This window comes from Perna viridis, chromosome 14, assembly GCF_037379345.1.
Source record: "Perna viridis isolate PV_CMFRI_1.1 ecotype Kerala chromosome 14, ASM3737934v1, whole genome shotgun sequence".
Lineage (NCBI taxonomy): Eukaryota > Metazoa > Mollusca > Bivalvia > Mytilida > Mytilidae > Perna > Perna viridis.
The window spans coordinates 17,213,054-17,231,381 of NC_142458.1; the positions used below are offsets into that span (position 1 = coordinate 17,213,054).

The 18,328-nt window shown below is 33.8% G+C and overlaps 1 protein-coding gene across 1 annotated transcript in view; it reads right to left on the bottom strand.

Annotated features, from left to right (window-relative positions):
* Positions 1-17,789, bottom strand: part of LOC148598434 (zinc metalloproteinase dpy-31-like) — a 57,794-nt gene extending 40,005 nt beyond the window's left edge. The window contains exon 1 of the mRNA XM_088562185.1: positions 17,703-17,789. Within this exon, the coding sequence (XP_088418311.1) occupies positions 17,703-17,789 (87 nt within the window). The remainder of the gene's footprint in view (positions 1-17,702) is intronic.
* Between the last annotated feature and the right edge of the window lie 539 nt (positions 17,790-18,328).

Consider the following 18,328-nt stretch of genomic DNA (forward strand, 5'->3'; position numbering starts at 1 on the left):
AATAATATTAAAATGTTTAAGCAAAGTAACAAAACTCCTACTATACCGACGACCCTGGAAGACTCTAATATTTCATATTTTGCCAAAATATTACACGCCTTGTAGTGCTGTATTATGAAACAGTGAAAACAATAACATTAAAATGTTTCAGCGAAGTAATAAAACTCCTACTATATCGACGACCCTGAAAGGCTGTCAAATATTTCATATTTTGCCAAAATATTACACGCCTTGTAGTGCTGTATTGTGAAACAGTGAAAAATAACATTAAAATGTTTAAGCGAAGTAATAAAACTCCTACCACATCGACGACCCTGAAAGATTGTCAAATATTTCATATTTTGCCAAAAGAATTGGTGTTTTTCTTGAAATGCAATTGTGTAAGTGTTTTAGATATTGTGCTTTAGTGTATTTGAATAGTACATGTTTTACCAGTTTTACTAAAAAATATATCATATTGTGAAAAAAGCAAAACGAACACAAAAATTAACTTAACAAAATCAAATCTCTCATAACATAAAGTATCTTTATATATTTTTTTTTATCAAAAGAAGTGAATATTAAAATAACTAATATTTAGATATTTTTCACAACGGTAGTACAAGAATCGGTTTGAGAGTACTGAAACATCAAAGAGATAATGTTTAGAACGAGAAATATAATATTCATAATCCGGGGGCATAGGTTACACCAAGAAAGCGGACAAATCATGTATATATGAAGAAGAAATATCAACGAAAAATATTAGAGCGTGAACCATGGAGCAATTTAAGGAGGTAGACCTAAGGTAATGGACACAACCCTTACAAATCATCGGAACTTTTGTATTCAGCATTTTACATCATTGTCATGTAAGCATCAAAATAACTTAGATTAATTCTGTGTCAAATGAAAGCTTGATAGCCTTTAGTGAAATTGAATATGATACAAACATATCACTGACTTCATGAGTTATGTCACTTTCCCTAGGTCTACCTCCTTAAAAACGTCAAAATCTTAGTACAGTAAACAAAGACGATCTACACACAGTACACAGTGTAGTGAACAGAATAAAATAGATTTATACACATAAAAACTGAAGATAAGGAGACATAACACGAAAAACTAAAGCACAAGCAATGGAAAAAAAAAACGGGACTGGTATCAGGTGTTCCGGAAGGGTAATCATTTGATGTTCCGCCAGCGTCATCTGTCATGTTGCATGTGAGAAGAAATGATTTCTTCAAAGACATGGAACATAATAAATGACTTTCCCGACAGCACATAGATCTTGTTTCGTCAACCCTGTCTCTCACGCCATGAATGTCCATAGTTTCAAAGATTAACGTGCTCAATAATAACATGTAAAGTATATGTAATTATTGCGAAATGCAAAAGTACCAGTCACATAGATACTGGAAATATCTCGGTACGCTGTACGCGTATTTCATGGAATTATAGCCTAGCATTAGCAGCATTGGGACCAATATTAAAAATAAATTGTATACAACCCAAAATAACGAAATAGGAAGCCAGATCTAGCAGTAAACTCGTGTTTAATAATGATTATGAAATGATATTTAATCAATGTTTATGTCAAAATTAAGATTTCATTTTATAAATTGAATTAATTGCCAGAGGACCTTTATGTCAATACTGTGTACATGTATAATTTCCATAGACAATCGTATGATTTAATATTGGCATTCCTTAGTTTTTAACTTGTCATTTCTGTGCAAAATATACATTTAGAGTGAACATCTCTCGTAAATCGCAACCAATAACACAACTAAGACTTTGCTTTATAATGTGAAGTCTTCAGAAATTAGTCCTCCTTGTTTTACTCAATTCGAATTTCAAATTCTGCTAGACAGTGTCCTGTGAAATCCAAGTCGGCCTAGTTTGCAAAGTGCCAGTTTCAGTGACATGATCTCCCGAACTTCTTTCAATGTACTCTTGGTGATTTTTTTTTTTTGTGTACATATAAATAAAACAAAGCAAGGAAAACAAATCCAAACCAAAACAAAGGGATTTTTTTTTTTAATCAACAGATGAATTATAAAGGGGGGGATCTTCGTATGAATTCCAATGGAGGAGCGTATTTTTCTGTCCAAAACTGAAGATCTTCGTATTGAGGTTAATTGAATGACGTTACGTTACTTTTTGGAAACTTGTTACAAGCCTCTCAATTAAAGGAAAAATAAAAAACATAAACAACAAACAACAACAAAAACAGAAAGAGGCAGTGAATACCATAACGGGATAAAATTACTGCTGCCCCCCCCCTCCCCGAGTGTTTCGTCCATAATTTTCCCAGGCATTAAATATTCCGAATATTTTCATTTTCTTGATTAACGTAAGTGAATAAAATAATTTTGATTCTTCTGTTTGTGGATATATCGTATCACATGGAGTTCTAAATGCAGCATATTTCAGCCTTTTGAATGCCACATTCTGTTTATTACAAACTAGATTAATTTCAGTAGATTCTATCAATAATTTTAAATATTTTCATTTACTTGTAAAGTATTTTTCAAACAGATTCGTAACAGTGCAAAAATTTAACGTTAAAACGTGTTACATAAGTAAGCATGCACCCATTGTCGGTATACCTTAGTTTGGTTGCTATGAAACCACATTTCACACTGTTGTAATGTATTATCACTATTTAAATTAATGTTAAAACAGAAGAAAATAGACGAATCCAAACCAAAAGGGTCCTTTGTTGGAAAATAAAAATACTCTTTTCTATTCTAATCCATAATCAGGACGGGAGGAGAACGACGATATTGATGAAGGAGGAAGAGGTCGACAATGTAAAAGGTCATTGTGCTTCATGTGCATTATAAAAAACGACATAATTAAATACTTCGTAGGCGAGTACACATTTGCTGTGTATGAAATGAATTGTTAATGCAATAAATCAGAATGCAATAGATCTTCATGTTTCTACTATTTGTTTTCATATACTTGACATTTAAAGTCGTCATACCATTTCAGACATTTATAGTTTTTTTTTAATTTGCGAGTAGGTTGAATTTTGTTGTAGTGTACTTGGTAGGTTAATTCTCGTTGTTTTCATCTGACTTTGCGTTTGCAAATAGATTCTTTCGTGTTAACCGCGGAGTAGTGCAAGGAAAGTTCTTTTGTTCTACCAGAAGCCCTATATCGTGGAAGTATATGGCACGCATGCTCATCGACCACCCCGCTGTTAATACAAAAGGATCTGCTGCAAAAAACAAAGTTAGATGACAATGAATGAGATCGAATATATTATTATATGCCCCACAGTCAACACAAAAACTTCTATTATCTAGCTAAAGCGCGAAACTGCAAACGGGCACAACATGTGTGTGAGGAAAATCTTGTACAGAATTTAAAGTATAGCCCATGTAGTGTGTTACAGTAGCCTGTGCTGTTAATGTCTGTAACGGACAATTTGACAACAATTCCAGTAACAGGAACATACCTTTCTTCAGACGAACGTGACTATAAGTCAGACGTTATCGGATTACCATAACACGCAAAAAGCACGTGTTTCAAAGTATTCAGTCTGTTTATTGTGAATCCCACGGCTGTTTTTCTGAAATAACACCTGACAGAACAGAAAATCTAGTGCAAATTCATAACAAAAGCACAGCTGCAAAAGAGTACATAATGAAACAGAAAGTAGAGTACTTTAGAAAGAATACAACAAAGTCCACAGACACAACAAATCACCAGTGGGTGTTGACGACCAGTGGCATTTGACAGCAGAAGACAGTAACGGACATTATCACGAGACTCATGACAATAACAAAAATGAATCAAAAATGATAATAAAAAACTTATTTATAAACATATGTACTGTTTCATCCATAGTGATACAAGTTAAGTATCGAGTGTTCGTGGTGCAAGGTACAACGTCATAATTAGCAAGACAAAGATGACATCACCAGCAAATACTCGCTTTTTCTACTTAAAGTATTTATGTATGGAGTAATATAATTTAAGTTTACTCATAGACTGTATAGGCAAATATCTCTAAATATAAAATTGTACCGCTGAATTAGGAAAATTAGGTGTCAATTAAGCGTCAAACATGGTGACCCTGATCTATAGTCCGCTCAATGTACAGGTCACACCTACACTATTGAAACTGTTTCATCATGTGATGTTTTATAAGTAGAATTACAAAACTTTAATGGCCACTTGCACATTCTAGTTCTTAAAATATTATATTCCAAACGTGTTCAGTAGATTTTGTTGGTATTCAGCAAATTCAGGGAGAGAAATCGGTTACATCGCAAATATACTAGACTAAGTACTACTTGGTAAACAGTGACAGTGTATTTAAGTTTCAGTTCATATACAATTCAGACACTGCCTGTGGTAGAGGTGATCCATGGTGTAGATAAAAAAAACGCTTTACAAACAACGCTTTTTATGCATACGTAGTTATGCTATATTTTTACGAAACGAAAGTATTTTCCCTATTTAGATATGTATTTTTGAGAAAACTATACATTCATCTTCCACTAAAATTAACCAAATCAAACCAAACCAAGGACGATTACTCTTATAACGTGCCAATTTCGAACACAATCTACATATTTTTTTCCTCGAAGGAGCAATAACCAACTGAAGAACTATGTCTGTTTATATGATCTGTATACGTTTCTGAATTAATTGAAGGAAAGTCCATGGGTTTTCGACATTAATGAATCGCCTCCTGTCTGATTTTTTTTTATGAAGACTGCTATTTAGTTCATTAGGTGCAGAATGCAAGAGAAAAACATCAGGAAAGATGCTCTGTAGCAGTTTTTAATCTTAAAGCAGTAATTTGAAATTACATTTTGTGGATTACAAAACAAAACAATATACAAAACAAAACAAAATAAAAGATAGCTTCATTCAATAACCCCAGACAACACAAAAAGACAAGTCACGTGACTACAGACAACTAATAAAATGTAAAATTGTAGATTATTACAATGATCTTTAAATGCGAAAAATGCAATTGATACAATTGCAAATATTTAAACTCGCATTTTAAAAACGGACAAAATAAATAAAATCGCGATGAAATCGCTAATGTTTTCAAGCAACTTGGCAGCATCGACAAACTGCGTCATATTTTATCTTAATTCTATAAATTTTATCATTTTGATTGCATGCAATATTTCTTTAATTTCATGTTTTTTTTCTCACTTTTAATCTGCTATTAAAACAAAATGATAATTGTATCATAAAAAAGCATTAAATGGAATACAAAATAGAAATTATTTGGACAAAAACTAAACCAATCAAATGTACGGCCCAGCTCATTACAGATTGACCAGGTGTTTAGAACCACAAAATTTTACTAATCCATATCCGAAAAAGAAGGAAATATTGTGGTTTGTCGATCAAACGAAAATGTAGTTTTTGATCTATGATAAATATCTTTTTTATTTTATTTTTTGTAGAATTTTAATAACATAACGGACATATCATCGAGAGATGTGCATGATTATCATATGTAAACGTAGTACAGTATGGGATGTTCCAGTACAAACGCACCTGTTGTTAACCAAATTATTTGTTCATACAAGCCCACGTGATATTTGAAAAAAAAAATTTACTGATTGTCCGAAAACAGAATGTTGTAAAACGAGTGCTGTAAATGGATTTCCGGTTACGTACAATACGATGATTTCCGGCGACGAGCAATATTATGATTTCCGGTTATGTACAATATGATGAAATAGGTCCTTATATTCTAAATTTTCAGAACAAATAATGCTACATGAGCAAAATTGACCTAATGAGAATGTGCATGCAAAGATGTTGTTCGGAGAATAGACTCAGTGTTCACTTGATTAATTGAAATGAAGACCAGCAAAAAACACTTCGTTTATAAGACTGTACTGTCTTATAGACATATCATAAGCACGGCGGATACGCTGGATGGTCGGCTCCCTTATGAATAATTTTGAATTTGTTATTTAAGGAAGTAGACAAAAGGCAAGGGACACAACTTTTACAAATCACTGAAACGGTTGTATTCAGAATTTCACACCAGTCTCATGTAAGCATTAAAGTATATTGGATTGATTTTATTCTGTTTCAAATGAAAGCTTGATAGGCTTCGGTGAAATTGAATATGATACAAACATATCACTGATTTCAAGAGTTGGGTTTACCCTAGGTCTACCACCTGAAAACACTCATAAACCAATTTTTGATTTTTTAAATCTGTTCGGTTAAGATAGATGTTCGGTTTACCATTGTTCAAAACACATTTAAATTGATATTGGTATAAGAGACTTTAAAAAGAGTTTTGTTAGAACAGGTTTCCGGAAGTTCCGGAATATTCAAGTTCGGTGTTGGCAGGTTTCACTGTACATATTTATAATCAAGCAAAATCATTATTTCGAACTGAATTACATGATGGACAGGTTTTTACACGTGGAAAAGATTGGGGCCCGGTTTATTGTAGGGGATCCAAAAATTACGAAAAATGTGTGGAGATGGACGGACTGACTGGCCTAAAAGGAGGGGCTCCAGAGATTCCCAGTTTAAACTATTTCTACATATATTAATAAACAAACTTTTCGAGTCCCCTTTCCGCACCGGGTATCTAAGTACCTTGTATGGCCTTTGGTCTCTAAAATTTTCTTCTTTGTTCACACTTCAAAATTTGATAAGGGGTGAACCTGTGCAATTTAAGTGTTAGAACTATATAATGTCAGCTTGCACGCGTCACCCCAGCATACATCGGACCCGCGTTTACTGGTTTCAATCAAAATGCACCCCAGGTCAAGGCTGTCAGATCAGTTATCTAAAAACTCAATATCTACACGTATATAGCCTAATATTAGATAAACGATTGAGGTACCACACTATATCATTGGTTTTCATTATCATAATATGTTATTTCATCGTGCGGTCATTGTAAAAATAGGAATACATACTGTAGTCGTTATTTAAATGCCAGTGATGTAATTTGATTACATTTATAAGTAACCTACAACATAAGGTCAGCAAAATTCTGTAAAAGAGAAATAAAATTGCCGGTAAGGGCAAGCGAGGGCCAAATGTCAACTGTATTAATGTTCTTTTTAGAAGAAATGCAAATTTCCCTAAAATTTTAAATAAAGTTAAAAAATATAACAATTTACTACATGAATTTTAACCAGTACTCAAGCATGTCCCACTATGTATTGTTTAGTTAACAAAACCGCAAATGTCATTTCTGCTAAATCACAAATCAGCAAAACTTTGGAGTATATAGGAAAGGCCAAATTATACATAGGTCAACAACAGAATGTAAAAGAGTATTTAAGGGAACCAAGGTGATAGCGGTAATCAAAAGAATGTAATCCAGGGACAGAGACCAGACATGGAAAACAGACAGACACAACAAAGAACATAAAGTAACTAAAATCATACATACAAAGTAACAAAAGCAAATGAGCAACTCCTACTAAAAATGTATAGGTATAATAGATTCTCAGGACCCCGCAGGTGTTACATTTCAAAACTTGAGGACATATTTGAAAATATGGAATTCAGTCCTGTCATAGAAGGAATTAAAGCCTGGGAAAAAGAAAAACATTCATGAAAGAAATCGAAAAAAAATATATTGCAAAGCAAAACGAACAAAAAACAACGAGAAGCAAACAAGAAAAAAATATAAAAGAAAAGATATTCAAAAGAAAAACAGAACAGAACAGAAACAAAATGAAAAAAAAACATGAAGAAAACCAAACTGTTAAGTATACAAAAGATTATGATAGTAAGCGTGTGGTACGCCTGAAATGCAATTATTACCTTGTCACTACAAAATTAAAGTCATTACTGCAAAAGTTCTATGGTCGTCTTCATGACCTTGTGGATCGTTATGATATATCCATTGGACTCAGAACCGATTTGTTCGTAGTGTCATAGTTTTCCTTTTCTCTTTCCTCTACCCCGCGGGACGTGACATTTCACCATGAAGTCGACGGATATTTCTAGAACAGTAAAGGACTCCTGCTCTACCGGTGGACCTGGTCCATGCTCCTAGTTTTTCAGTGGAGTCAGGGTTGCTCAATTACTTTTTTTTCTTTGCACTTTTTTATTTTTGTTGTTTCATCTTCTCTGTTGCATGCGTCTATTTTCCACGTCTACCCTTTATCCTTGGAATATATTCTTTGGATTATCGTTTGTATCTTTTCTCCACAGATGAGAAAACGAAGATAACGTCTATCGCTTAGTTATTGAACGATTGGTGTTAATAATATCGACGTTTTCCCAGTCACACGATTAAGCCAGTAGGATTTCAAGACAATGCATATTTACACTTACAATTTACAATCTTTTACAGTTACAGCTAATCATTTGTATAACGAGAATGGATATGATGAGTATGTTAAAGAGACAACAACCACACCGGGATGGAAAGTGTCAGCTCAAGGACACCCATAGGTCTTCAATCAACGACAAGGAAACCCTCACATCACAGGGCAGGCTGCAGCTGGCCCTAAAACAACACTATATACTGAATACTGGTTTCGTAAATTGCCCCTATAGACTCCAGCAGCATAAGAGTAAACTGAGAGTGAAAACGAAACAAGACATAGATAATCCCCGATATTCATACATGATCGTTTTATTCCTTGTGAGCCATGAGTTTCACAGTTTCATTTGGATGTAGCATGAAACAAAATCGAAAATAAAACCATCGTTTATCATGTATTATTTTAACACATAGGCGTCAATTGTGAGATAAAAGGTTAATTTATTACAAAATATATCAGCATAAAGTAACTGGTACCATTATCGCATTGTTTATTCCTGAGCTGGTGTACGTCAAAACATGGATGCTTTAAAAATATAGTGCATTTTCTTTTTGCCTCTTTACAAACTAATGTTTTGTCGAAATATTTGAACAATGACTTATAAAAATGTTCCACTGAAAAGGTTGGTTTGATGAGTGCAAAACGAAAGTGAAAGTAGAGAAAATGGCTATTTATAGTTCAAGACTACGTTTCTGTCCGATCTTCGTGGACTCACCCTATTTTCTTTGCGGGAAATAATTTTTTCACATGTCCTTAGAGATGCTACATAAGTGAAAGTATTATTGAATCAATTTACATATTTTTTTTTAAAAATCCTAAAAATATGCACTTCACTATAGAAGTCTATAGGAAAATTAATACGATACTGAGACCAACTGTATTGTAGAACAAAAAAGTTAATTTGAGTAGCAATATAGAGTTACCTTTCTTTGTTCAATATTCAGTACGATAGGCCTTCAAGATTCTAACCAAAACCACGTGTTCAAGGAATGTAAACTTCAAGCTTTTCAATTGTTTTTCAATCATTTTATTCTTTGAAGTTTTGGCCGTTATACTAACCATGGGCAAATCCAGAGATTTTGAAAGTTGATTGTTCCAGAGAAGTTCAAGAAAAATAGGTTTTCAGACTATTATTTGCTAATCTTGCACCAGTTTTGCACGAAATTAAAAAAAATTTCCAATGAATAAATACCTCCTCTCCCGATCCAGCCAGTTTTTTTTTTTAACAAGGTACATATATCTTAAAGAAAAATGTCGCTTATGATATTGACCAGGGAACCAGGTTAGGAACCATATTAAACCACTTGTAATGGCTATATGTATATATCGGGGCCCTGATAATGTGTATGTTCTATATAGTCAATTGTAACGAGCCCCTGTGTCTGAATCTGAAACCGGGTAATGTTCAGTGCTAACCGATCATTTCATCTTTTAATGTAAACGTCCCGTTCTCATACAAGCAAAAAAAAAAACCCCACACACACACGTAGAGCACATGTGTATGACAATTTGAGAGGTAAATTTTGATCTCGAATGAAACTAGAACTACGAAGCTTTGACGGTAAACACGGCACCAATCTGCAGCATAATATGGTGTAGTAATATATATAATTATGCAAATCATATGCGAATTAAAAGTACTTAAATTACAAGTGCAAGAAGTCGCTAACAATATTAGCGACTTAAAAGCGTTATGAAACTAGATAAATCATTGCACGTAGAAAGAGGAGCTTAATAATGTACGCAAAACTTGATGTACACTCGTCATGACGAATATTTGTTTAAAAGGCCGTGGAATTTTTATGTTAATCAATTCAGTGCGCAGCCATTCCAATTTTGCTAGCCGACAGTACTACTTAATTTGAATTTGATTTTTGGCCCTTCCCTCTGAAATGGTCGAGTCATAATCCGATACTGCTGATGAGTGGGGAGCCACTGAGAGTAAACGAAGAACAAGAATATTCATGATCCAGGCAAGAAAAATAACAAAACAAAACATCAGTAATATTGACTAACAGAATAGACCCTTAGTGTGAAGTCGATGAGAAAGATTTTTCCTCGCGAAAGTGTATTTTGAGTATGCTCGTCGATATCCAAAGGTTAACAGAAAAGGGAAGTAAAGGATTAACGAGAAACCCGGACTCAAGTTGCACTGATCAACTATCACAAGAGGAAAGCATTCACTAAGTAAGGGGTAAAAGGGGAGAAACAATAATACAATTCCGATTTATTTATCTCCTAACTTAGTTCCTTAAATGTTCGTGTTAAAAAGGTACCCTAGAAAATGTGCAAGCTGACGCAATACGGCAGGGGACTTAAGCATTACGGCTCCAGCGTCTTGCAAGACACATGTCGTGCAGCTAGTTGAAGATTACAACGATACAAAAATGAAATTAAAAAACACGCTCAAGCTGCGTGATGTTGACGTCATCAAACAACAGTTTGTACTGGTACTTACATAAATTTTCTAAGCATTTAATTACTTAATATTATTATAACAATATTTTATCATGTTTATCCATGTCATTATATTTTGACAGTCTTTTTTGAACCCTCAACCGTTAGTAAGGTCAAAGTCCCAGCAATTATATCCATTGTTCCCCTTTCTTTGAGAAAAACACATTTTAAAATCATTTTACACTTTGTTTTAGCTAACTCTAGCTAAAATTTACCAAATATGCTGTTTTACAGATTTTACCAAATTTGACCGTTAGTGAACCATTTCCTTTTTATACAGTACGTTATATCGGCCGCGTTCTACATCTTACCTTGTTGATGATAGAAAATTTCAAAATAAAATATGGTTACGATCATATATCATTTTTGGAACCGATTAGTTCTACATATAGTCGTTTGCTATATGATTAGAGTTTTTTTTCCTGTAAAACATCATTAAAGACGAAAATTAAATGCAAATCAAATAAAAACACCACCAATCGAAGTTTAAGCTAATATGCGGTAAATGTTGAGGAAAAAATGTCCCATTCATCTGACTGTGTGTAACGTTTCTGTTCATCTGTAATCGAATATTCAGAAAAATGACGGAAGTAACATTGATGACTCGATCGCACAACTAGTAGTACTAAGACAGAAGTAAGGGCACAATCGCATCTTTTACCAGTCAAAATGTGGGTCTCCGAAAAGTGGTGTTTCGTAACCTTCTTTGATTCTCTGTTCAAATATTGACCACTAACACATTTTGTTAAGGTTCTTTAACGCCCGACTTAGCGGGGGTGTTTAAATTGTGTATTACGGTCCCTGTCATTTTGGTCTTAGCGTGTATAACTTTTGTATAAGTCTCTTTTCTCTTTTACCAGTACTTGGTTCAATTGTTATTTTATACAAAAGAGCTCAGCAAATATTTATTTCAGATAACATAAGATCGCTCTTCATTTTCTTTTGTAATATAAATGAAGTGATATTATTAAAATTTGAGTTTTTGCTGAAAATAGCCTTGTCCAAATTTTCAATGCGATTACGCGGGTCTTTATGTAGGACTTCACGAAGTTTACTCTTCCCACAAAATACAATTGAACATTATTAACCAAATGAAATAGAATATATTTATTTTGGCAGATCAGTGGGGCACTTTCAAAATAAAACTGTTTAATAACCTTAGCAAAATCAAAGTTTTCAATAATCAAATAATTATCATCTGCATCTTAATATCAAGTTGTCAAAAACAACATATAGTATGTTGTATTCTGTATGTATGATTTTAGTTACTTTATGTTCTTTGTTGTGTATGTCTGTTTTCCATGTCTGGTCTTTGTCCCTGGATTACATTCTTTTGATTACCGCTATAACCTTGGTTCCCTTGATTACTCTTGAAAACGTTTAAACGGATGTCAATGATATTTTAGTATTTCCTTTACGAAGTGACAAGGATAATTTCTCATCAACATTTACACTACAGTCAATTTGCAAGTCGATCTGTAGTCAAGTCCAGAATGTGTTAATGCTTGAGATCATTGACCAAGAAAATAGTACCCTTAACTAACCATATGACGCACGGAGGAGCTCACATGATCGAACAAGAGCGAAGATCTTAATATCTCCTCTTATCGAACAGGGATATCAAACGCAAAAAAGATGAATAAAAAGAAAGAAAATCCAAAGATTGTATTACTGTGAGTCAAAACCAGTTGCACCTGGGTAAATGTACCGTAATTTTATGCTGATAAACGTCTACAAATACAAGAAATACAATGATCTACAGACGAACAGACGGACAAAGTACTTCAGTACAGATCCATGTAAGAATCAGACAGGGTCTAAAATAACATTGATACATTAAAAATGCGGAACATTATGTTAATATAGATGTACATTTATTGCACTTTCAAAAGCACTGATCTATAAAACATGGTTAAAGAGAAATCAAGGCGATATTATACATAGGTCAACAACAGAATGTAAAAGAATATTTAAGGGAACCAAGGTGATAGCGGTAATCAAAAGAATGTAATCCAGGGACAAAGACCAGACATGGAAAACAGATATACACAACAAAGAACATAAAGTAACTAAACTAACTAAAATCATACATTCAAAGTAACAAAAGCAAAAAGCAAACGAGCAACTCGGACTCCACTAAAAACTGGGAGCATGGTACACCGGTAGGATAAGCGTCCTATGCTTTTCTAGAAACACCCACCGAGTTGCTCATAAAAAGTCAAGTCCGGGGTAGACAGACGAGGAAAGGAAAACTATGACTCGTTGAATAGGTCAGTTTTCATGGTGCAGATGGATACACCATAACAATCAACGAATTCATGATGACGACAATAATATGAGTTGTGATATGAACACTCCATACGCAGGTGCTGAAGGAATGTTGCCACAGATGAAAGGAAAATTGTCAATTTTGAATGAAAAGTCATCACGTTTGTCGTAAAGTTTGGTCAATAGTTTTCCTTTACCATCGAGTTCTAAGTGTATGTCAAAATATGAGGCTGACTTCACAGTGTCTGTAGTATCCCTTATCTCAAGTTCTTTGGGGTAGATGCGATGTATCCAATCCCCGAAATTAGGATTGTTTAAAGATAATACGTCATCTATATAGCGGAAACTGAGATTAAAGGATCTAGCCAAATGATATTCTTTCTTTCGGATCAGATCAGCTATAAAGACAGCCTCATAAAAGTGAAGGAATGGGTCAGCAAGTAAAGGAGCACAATTTATTCCCATTGGAATGCCGACCGTTTGTTGAAAAACACGTACACCACACTAGACAAATGTGTTGTCGATTAAAAATTCCAGCATTTTGTAAACATCTTTCTCTGTATATTTGGAAGATGATTTTGAATTATTTCTTACAAAGTATGAGGAATCACTACCAAGAAATATTTGTATCTAGGTGTACCATCTTTTTTGAAAAAAAACAACGATGTATACTGTTTATAAGTCGGGATTCTAACTGAGTATGGGGAATAAAAGTATACAGTGTTGAAAAATCATAGGTTTTAATGCTATTATATTCAGATAATAGTTTTGAACTGATTGCCTCCAAAATATCTTTCGAATTTTTCAGGATCCACATTAAATTAATACCACTACAGGAGAAACAAGTGTTGTGGTAGGACTGCAGACCCTCTTTGACAGTTGTGAATATAGAAGTTAAAAGTTCTGAAAGAGGTTTGGTGGTACATTTTGCAGATCCAGCTATGAAACGTTGTTTGTATGGATTCTTGTGGAGTTTAGGAATCCAGTACATAGACGGTAAATCACAATCATCTGCCTTGGTAGAGAGACCAAAAGAGGATAGCACAGTTTTATTGTTTTCCACAATTTCTTCTTTGGAGAATGTGGTAGCAGAAGAAAAGCTAACCATTTAAATACCATTCTGTGTAAGAATCATGCAAAGGGTGGCACATTTTTTTTCCAATTTTGTCTTTTTTTATTTTTGGTCTTATATAAATATAATACATCTAAAAAAGCTGTTTAAATATCTTGAGGCATCTGTGAAGTATATAATTTGTGACTGTTTGTATAAGGAAAAGGTGCAAGGAAATTTCCATAGTATATTTCAACTAAATTTGACCTGTCAATATCTTAAAAATGCAAACTTTACAAAAACTGTGATTATAGTGATTTTTGTGGTTATATGGTACTGATAAATGGATAATGCAAAATTTGAATAATGCCCGAGAATCTTTTTTTTTCTTCACATACCACAGCTTATATACATGTTGCCCGTTTCTTAGACAGAGAAGTACTAAAAAATGTTGATTTATAAGTGTATCACGTACATTGTACTCGCTACATACCTGATTTTTACATGGGCACGTTCTTAACCCTTTTACGCTTGAAAACCTATTTGCTTCAATTTTATGCTGGCCCAATGTAGCTATGCTTGGTTATGAATAATATTTTTGTTTGTGAATTATCTCCTAAATGTTTCTATTTTGCAAACATTTGGCATTGAACATTAAATATATGGAAATGACTCTATCTGTTTGGGCAATCGTTGGACCAACTATGTAGCACCTCCTGGCTCCGACTTTACCAATCGGAATAACTCGGCCATTTCCGCTACACTAAAATTAACTTCTTTTGTCTAACGAGGAAGATTGAGGAGTTCCAATACCGACTTTACAATACTTGACCACAACTTAACGACGCATGTTCAAGATTTTAACACAAAATTGACCCAAACAAATTTACATTGTTCATCAAAATGATACATATATTTCTGAACTAAGCAACCAAAAGCCAATCTTTGAAATGACAGCGAGGATGACCAAAAGGTACGGAAGAATATCAGTATCATTCCAGTGATAAAAGCTGCTTAAATTTGTGTCAACCTGTCTAAATCAGCATAATGGAGTAAATATTTGATAGCAATAATTAGCCGTATTAGCCTAGATATAACTAAATTATTTACACCGATATTTCAAGTTTAAAAGGTTGGGTTATATAGTCACATGTTTGACATTTATATCAAATCTATATTTGTAAGATAATTTGAATATGGATTAAGTACCAAAATTTCATGTTGCAAAAATTTTCCAAATTTCCTTCCATAATTTCAACAGAGTATATAGATCATGATGTCAGAAATATAACGAAGTAAAACCTATAGCATGTCATAGCCTATCATTAAATTGTTAGGCGAGATATTGGTAAATAATTAAAGGGCACGAAACTTTTCTTGGTGCTCATGATTAACAAGCTCCACGAAACGGAAGTCGTCCGTTTCCTCCCTCACTTATCGCAAACAGGCCTTTTGAAATTCTTGGACATTATTCAAATTGAACACCGTTTGACAATCGGATATCATTCACTTTTTCCCGACTTTGCATGAATCTTGCATTTTCTAATAGGGCTGGCTGCAGCGTCTAGAGCGGACACTGTCTCGGAGCTTGTGTGATTGATAGTTCACATTTTCCCTATCGCAAACTAAAAGTAAAAAAAAATGGCAAGCATTTTAGGATATTTGTGAAATTAAATTATTTTGAAGCCTTTAATGCATTGTAACTGACAATTTATTTTTTTATCAGCGTGAAGCACTTGGACATTAACATGTATTGTTGAACAAGCGCTACAATTAAGTTTTTACATGAAATTTATTCTAATTTGTTCTGTATTATTACTGGGTAACACAGCTTTGCGATTTACGAGGCTGTCCATGTAAAAATCAGATATATCCTATGATTTGGGTGGCATGTAAATTTAACCCCTCTGAATTTGTTGTTCCTTCGTTTCAATCTAATGTATATATCATATGTATGTCAAATAGTACACAGTTTGTTTTTAATCGATGATGTATGGCTCGGAAAGTGGTTTAAAGTTCCATAAAAAAGCAACAAAATTTTGCTCAAATTAAAGAGTTATCTCCCTTTTTTCAATGAATATTAATGCCTTCTATGCAATTTATTTCTCTTCAATCGTAGCAGTTTATCCAAAACCAACATTCAACTTTGAGAAAAGATGCATTTGAAAAGGTATAATTTGTTTTAAACAAAATATATCGTGTGTCACCCACTGCCTGGTTTTTTGCTTTGGCTCCTTCCTAAATTTGTATAGAATCATTCAAGAGGGGAACAAACGAAGAATAAACACATGTAATATTCTCACTGTGTCTGAAAATGTACTATTTTTGTATAAGATTCGAAAAATATAACTTTCAACGCGAAAACAAAACTCAATTTAAGAAAATTCTGAAAAAACCCAATCTATTACAGGACAACAAAATAGTACGGAAAGTTCTTGAAAACCCGAAAAGTCTCATTTTTTTTACCACAAATTTTGAATTATTTATTTGATCATTGTTTTTTCATGATAACAAAAGCCTTAGGACTAAAAACTACGTAAATCTATGCTTATGTAAAAAATGTAATTTTATTCTAATTTCATACCTTTGCCAAAAACAAAGAAAAATGCAAAGCTTTAATTACTAATATTATTGAAATGTCATGTTGTGTTATTACTCTTGAAATTCATTCTTGTATATTTGAAAGATGAAAATGATAAGAAAATTCCAAATCGTGGCAACTTAAAATCTATTGTACATGTCATCTTGTTTACTTTCTTCGTTCTGTTAATTGAGACAACTATCCTTATGGGGTTAACTTGGGCGGCTCAAAGTTTGGACGCAAAAAATATTATAGGGGTCAAGCTTTTTAGACATATACAACCCTTGCATTGCATATTTTTAGAGGGGCGCACACATCTTAAAATATCCACAACCAACACATTGCAAATGACAGAGATACACGTAATGCATGGCTAAATGGTAATACATCTGAATAACCCACAAAATACATTTAGATTTCATAGATAAAGGTGAAAAAGTAGAAACATACATTTCTTTTCGAGTTCTAAGGCAAAAATAGGACAGTTATATAGTCATGTACATATATGTGGTTGACTATTTATAATTACATGTACATACTTTTTATCACGATGTGTTATATAAAATTTTCTTTTAAAAGACGTCATTATATCAAACCGCTTATAAGTCTTTCTTAACATTTTCATGGTCAATTTATATTGTAATACAAACATTTTGAAAGGATCAGAAAGACGTACATACATTGTCACTTAACTGGACATTTACTTGGTTAAAGCAGTTTATGATTAGTTCGTTTATCAAAATACCGTTCATCAAAGCCTCGTCTATGTTTTTAATCTTATGTGGCGATCATTTGATATTTATATAATACATAGAATCAATTTTTAGACACCCTTTGTGTTCTTCATATCTTTCACTTTATATATTTTGTGATAGTGCCTAGTCACTTGTCTTCGTGTGTATCCATAACAATCTGAACTTGATTTTTCATTGGGACTTTGACCTTAAAACACACCATACAAATCAAAAGTTTGCTATCTAAAGCTAAAAATCTTCTGACATAAAAACCAACTAATCTTTTCTGTTTCGATCCCTCTTAGTAAAAAAATTGCCCTTATTTTCACCTCAATATGGTTAGGTGTCGCTAAAGGAACTATGGTTTTATCACGGACTGGAGCCGCCATAGTTGTATCACAGGTTGAAGCCGCCATGGTTGAATCACAGAATGGAACCGCTTTGGTTGTATCGTAAATTAGAGCCACCATGATGGTATCGTACATTAGACTGCCATGGGAACATCATCGCCTCATTGGTTGTATGGGAACATTATGGCCGCAATGGTTGTATGGGAACTTCATCGCCGCAATGGTTGTATTGGAATATCATCGCCGCATTGGTTGTATGGGAACATTATAGCCGCAATGGGTGTATGGGAACATTATCCCCGCAATGGTTGTATGGGAACATCATGGCCGCCATGGTTGTATGGGAACATTAAGACCGCCATGGTTGCATGGAACATTTGAGCCGCCGTGGTGGTATTGTACCTTTCAGCTGTCATAAATATATCATACACCTGTCCATAGAGACACCATGGCTGTATCGCACATTAGAATGGGCATGGTTGCAACAATCATTAGAGGAGGCATGGTTTGTCGTACATTGGAGCCGTCATGGCTCCTTTTTGTTGTGGCTTCTTAATAAATAATATGATCCTCACATCCTTGTTACAACAAGAAAAATCCCGGTA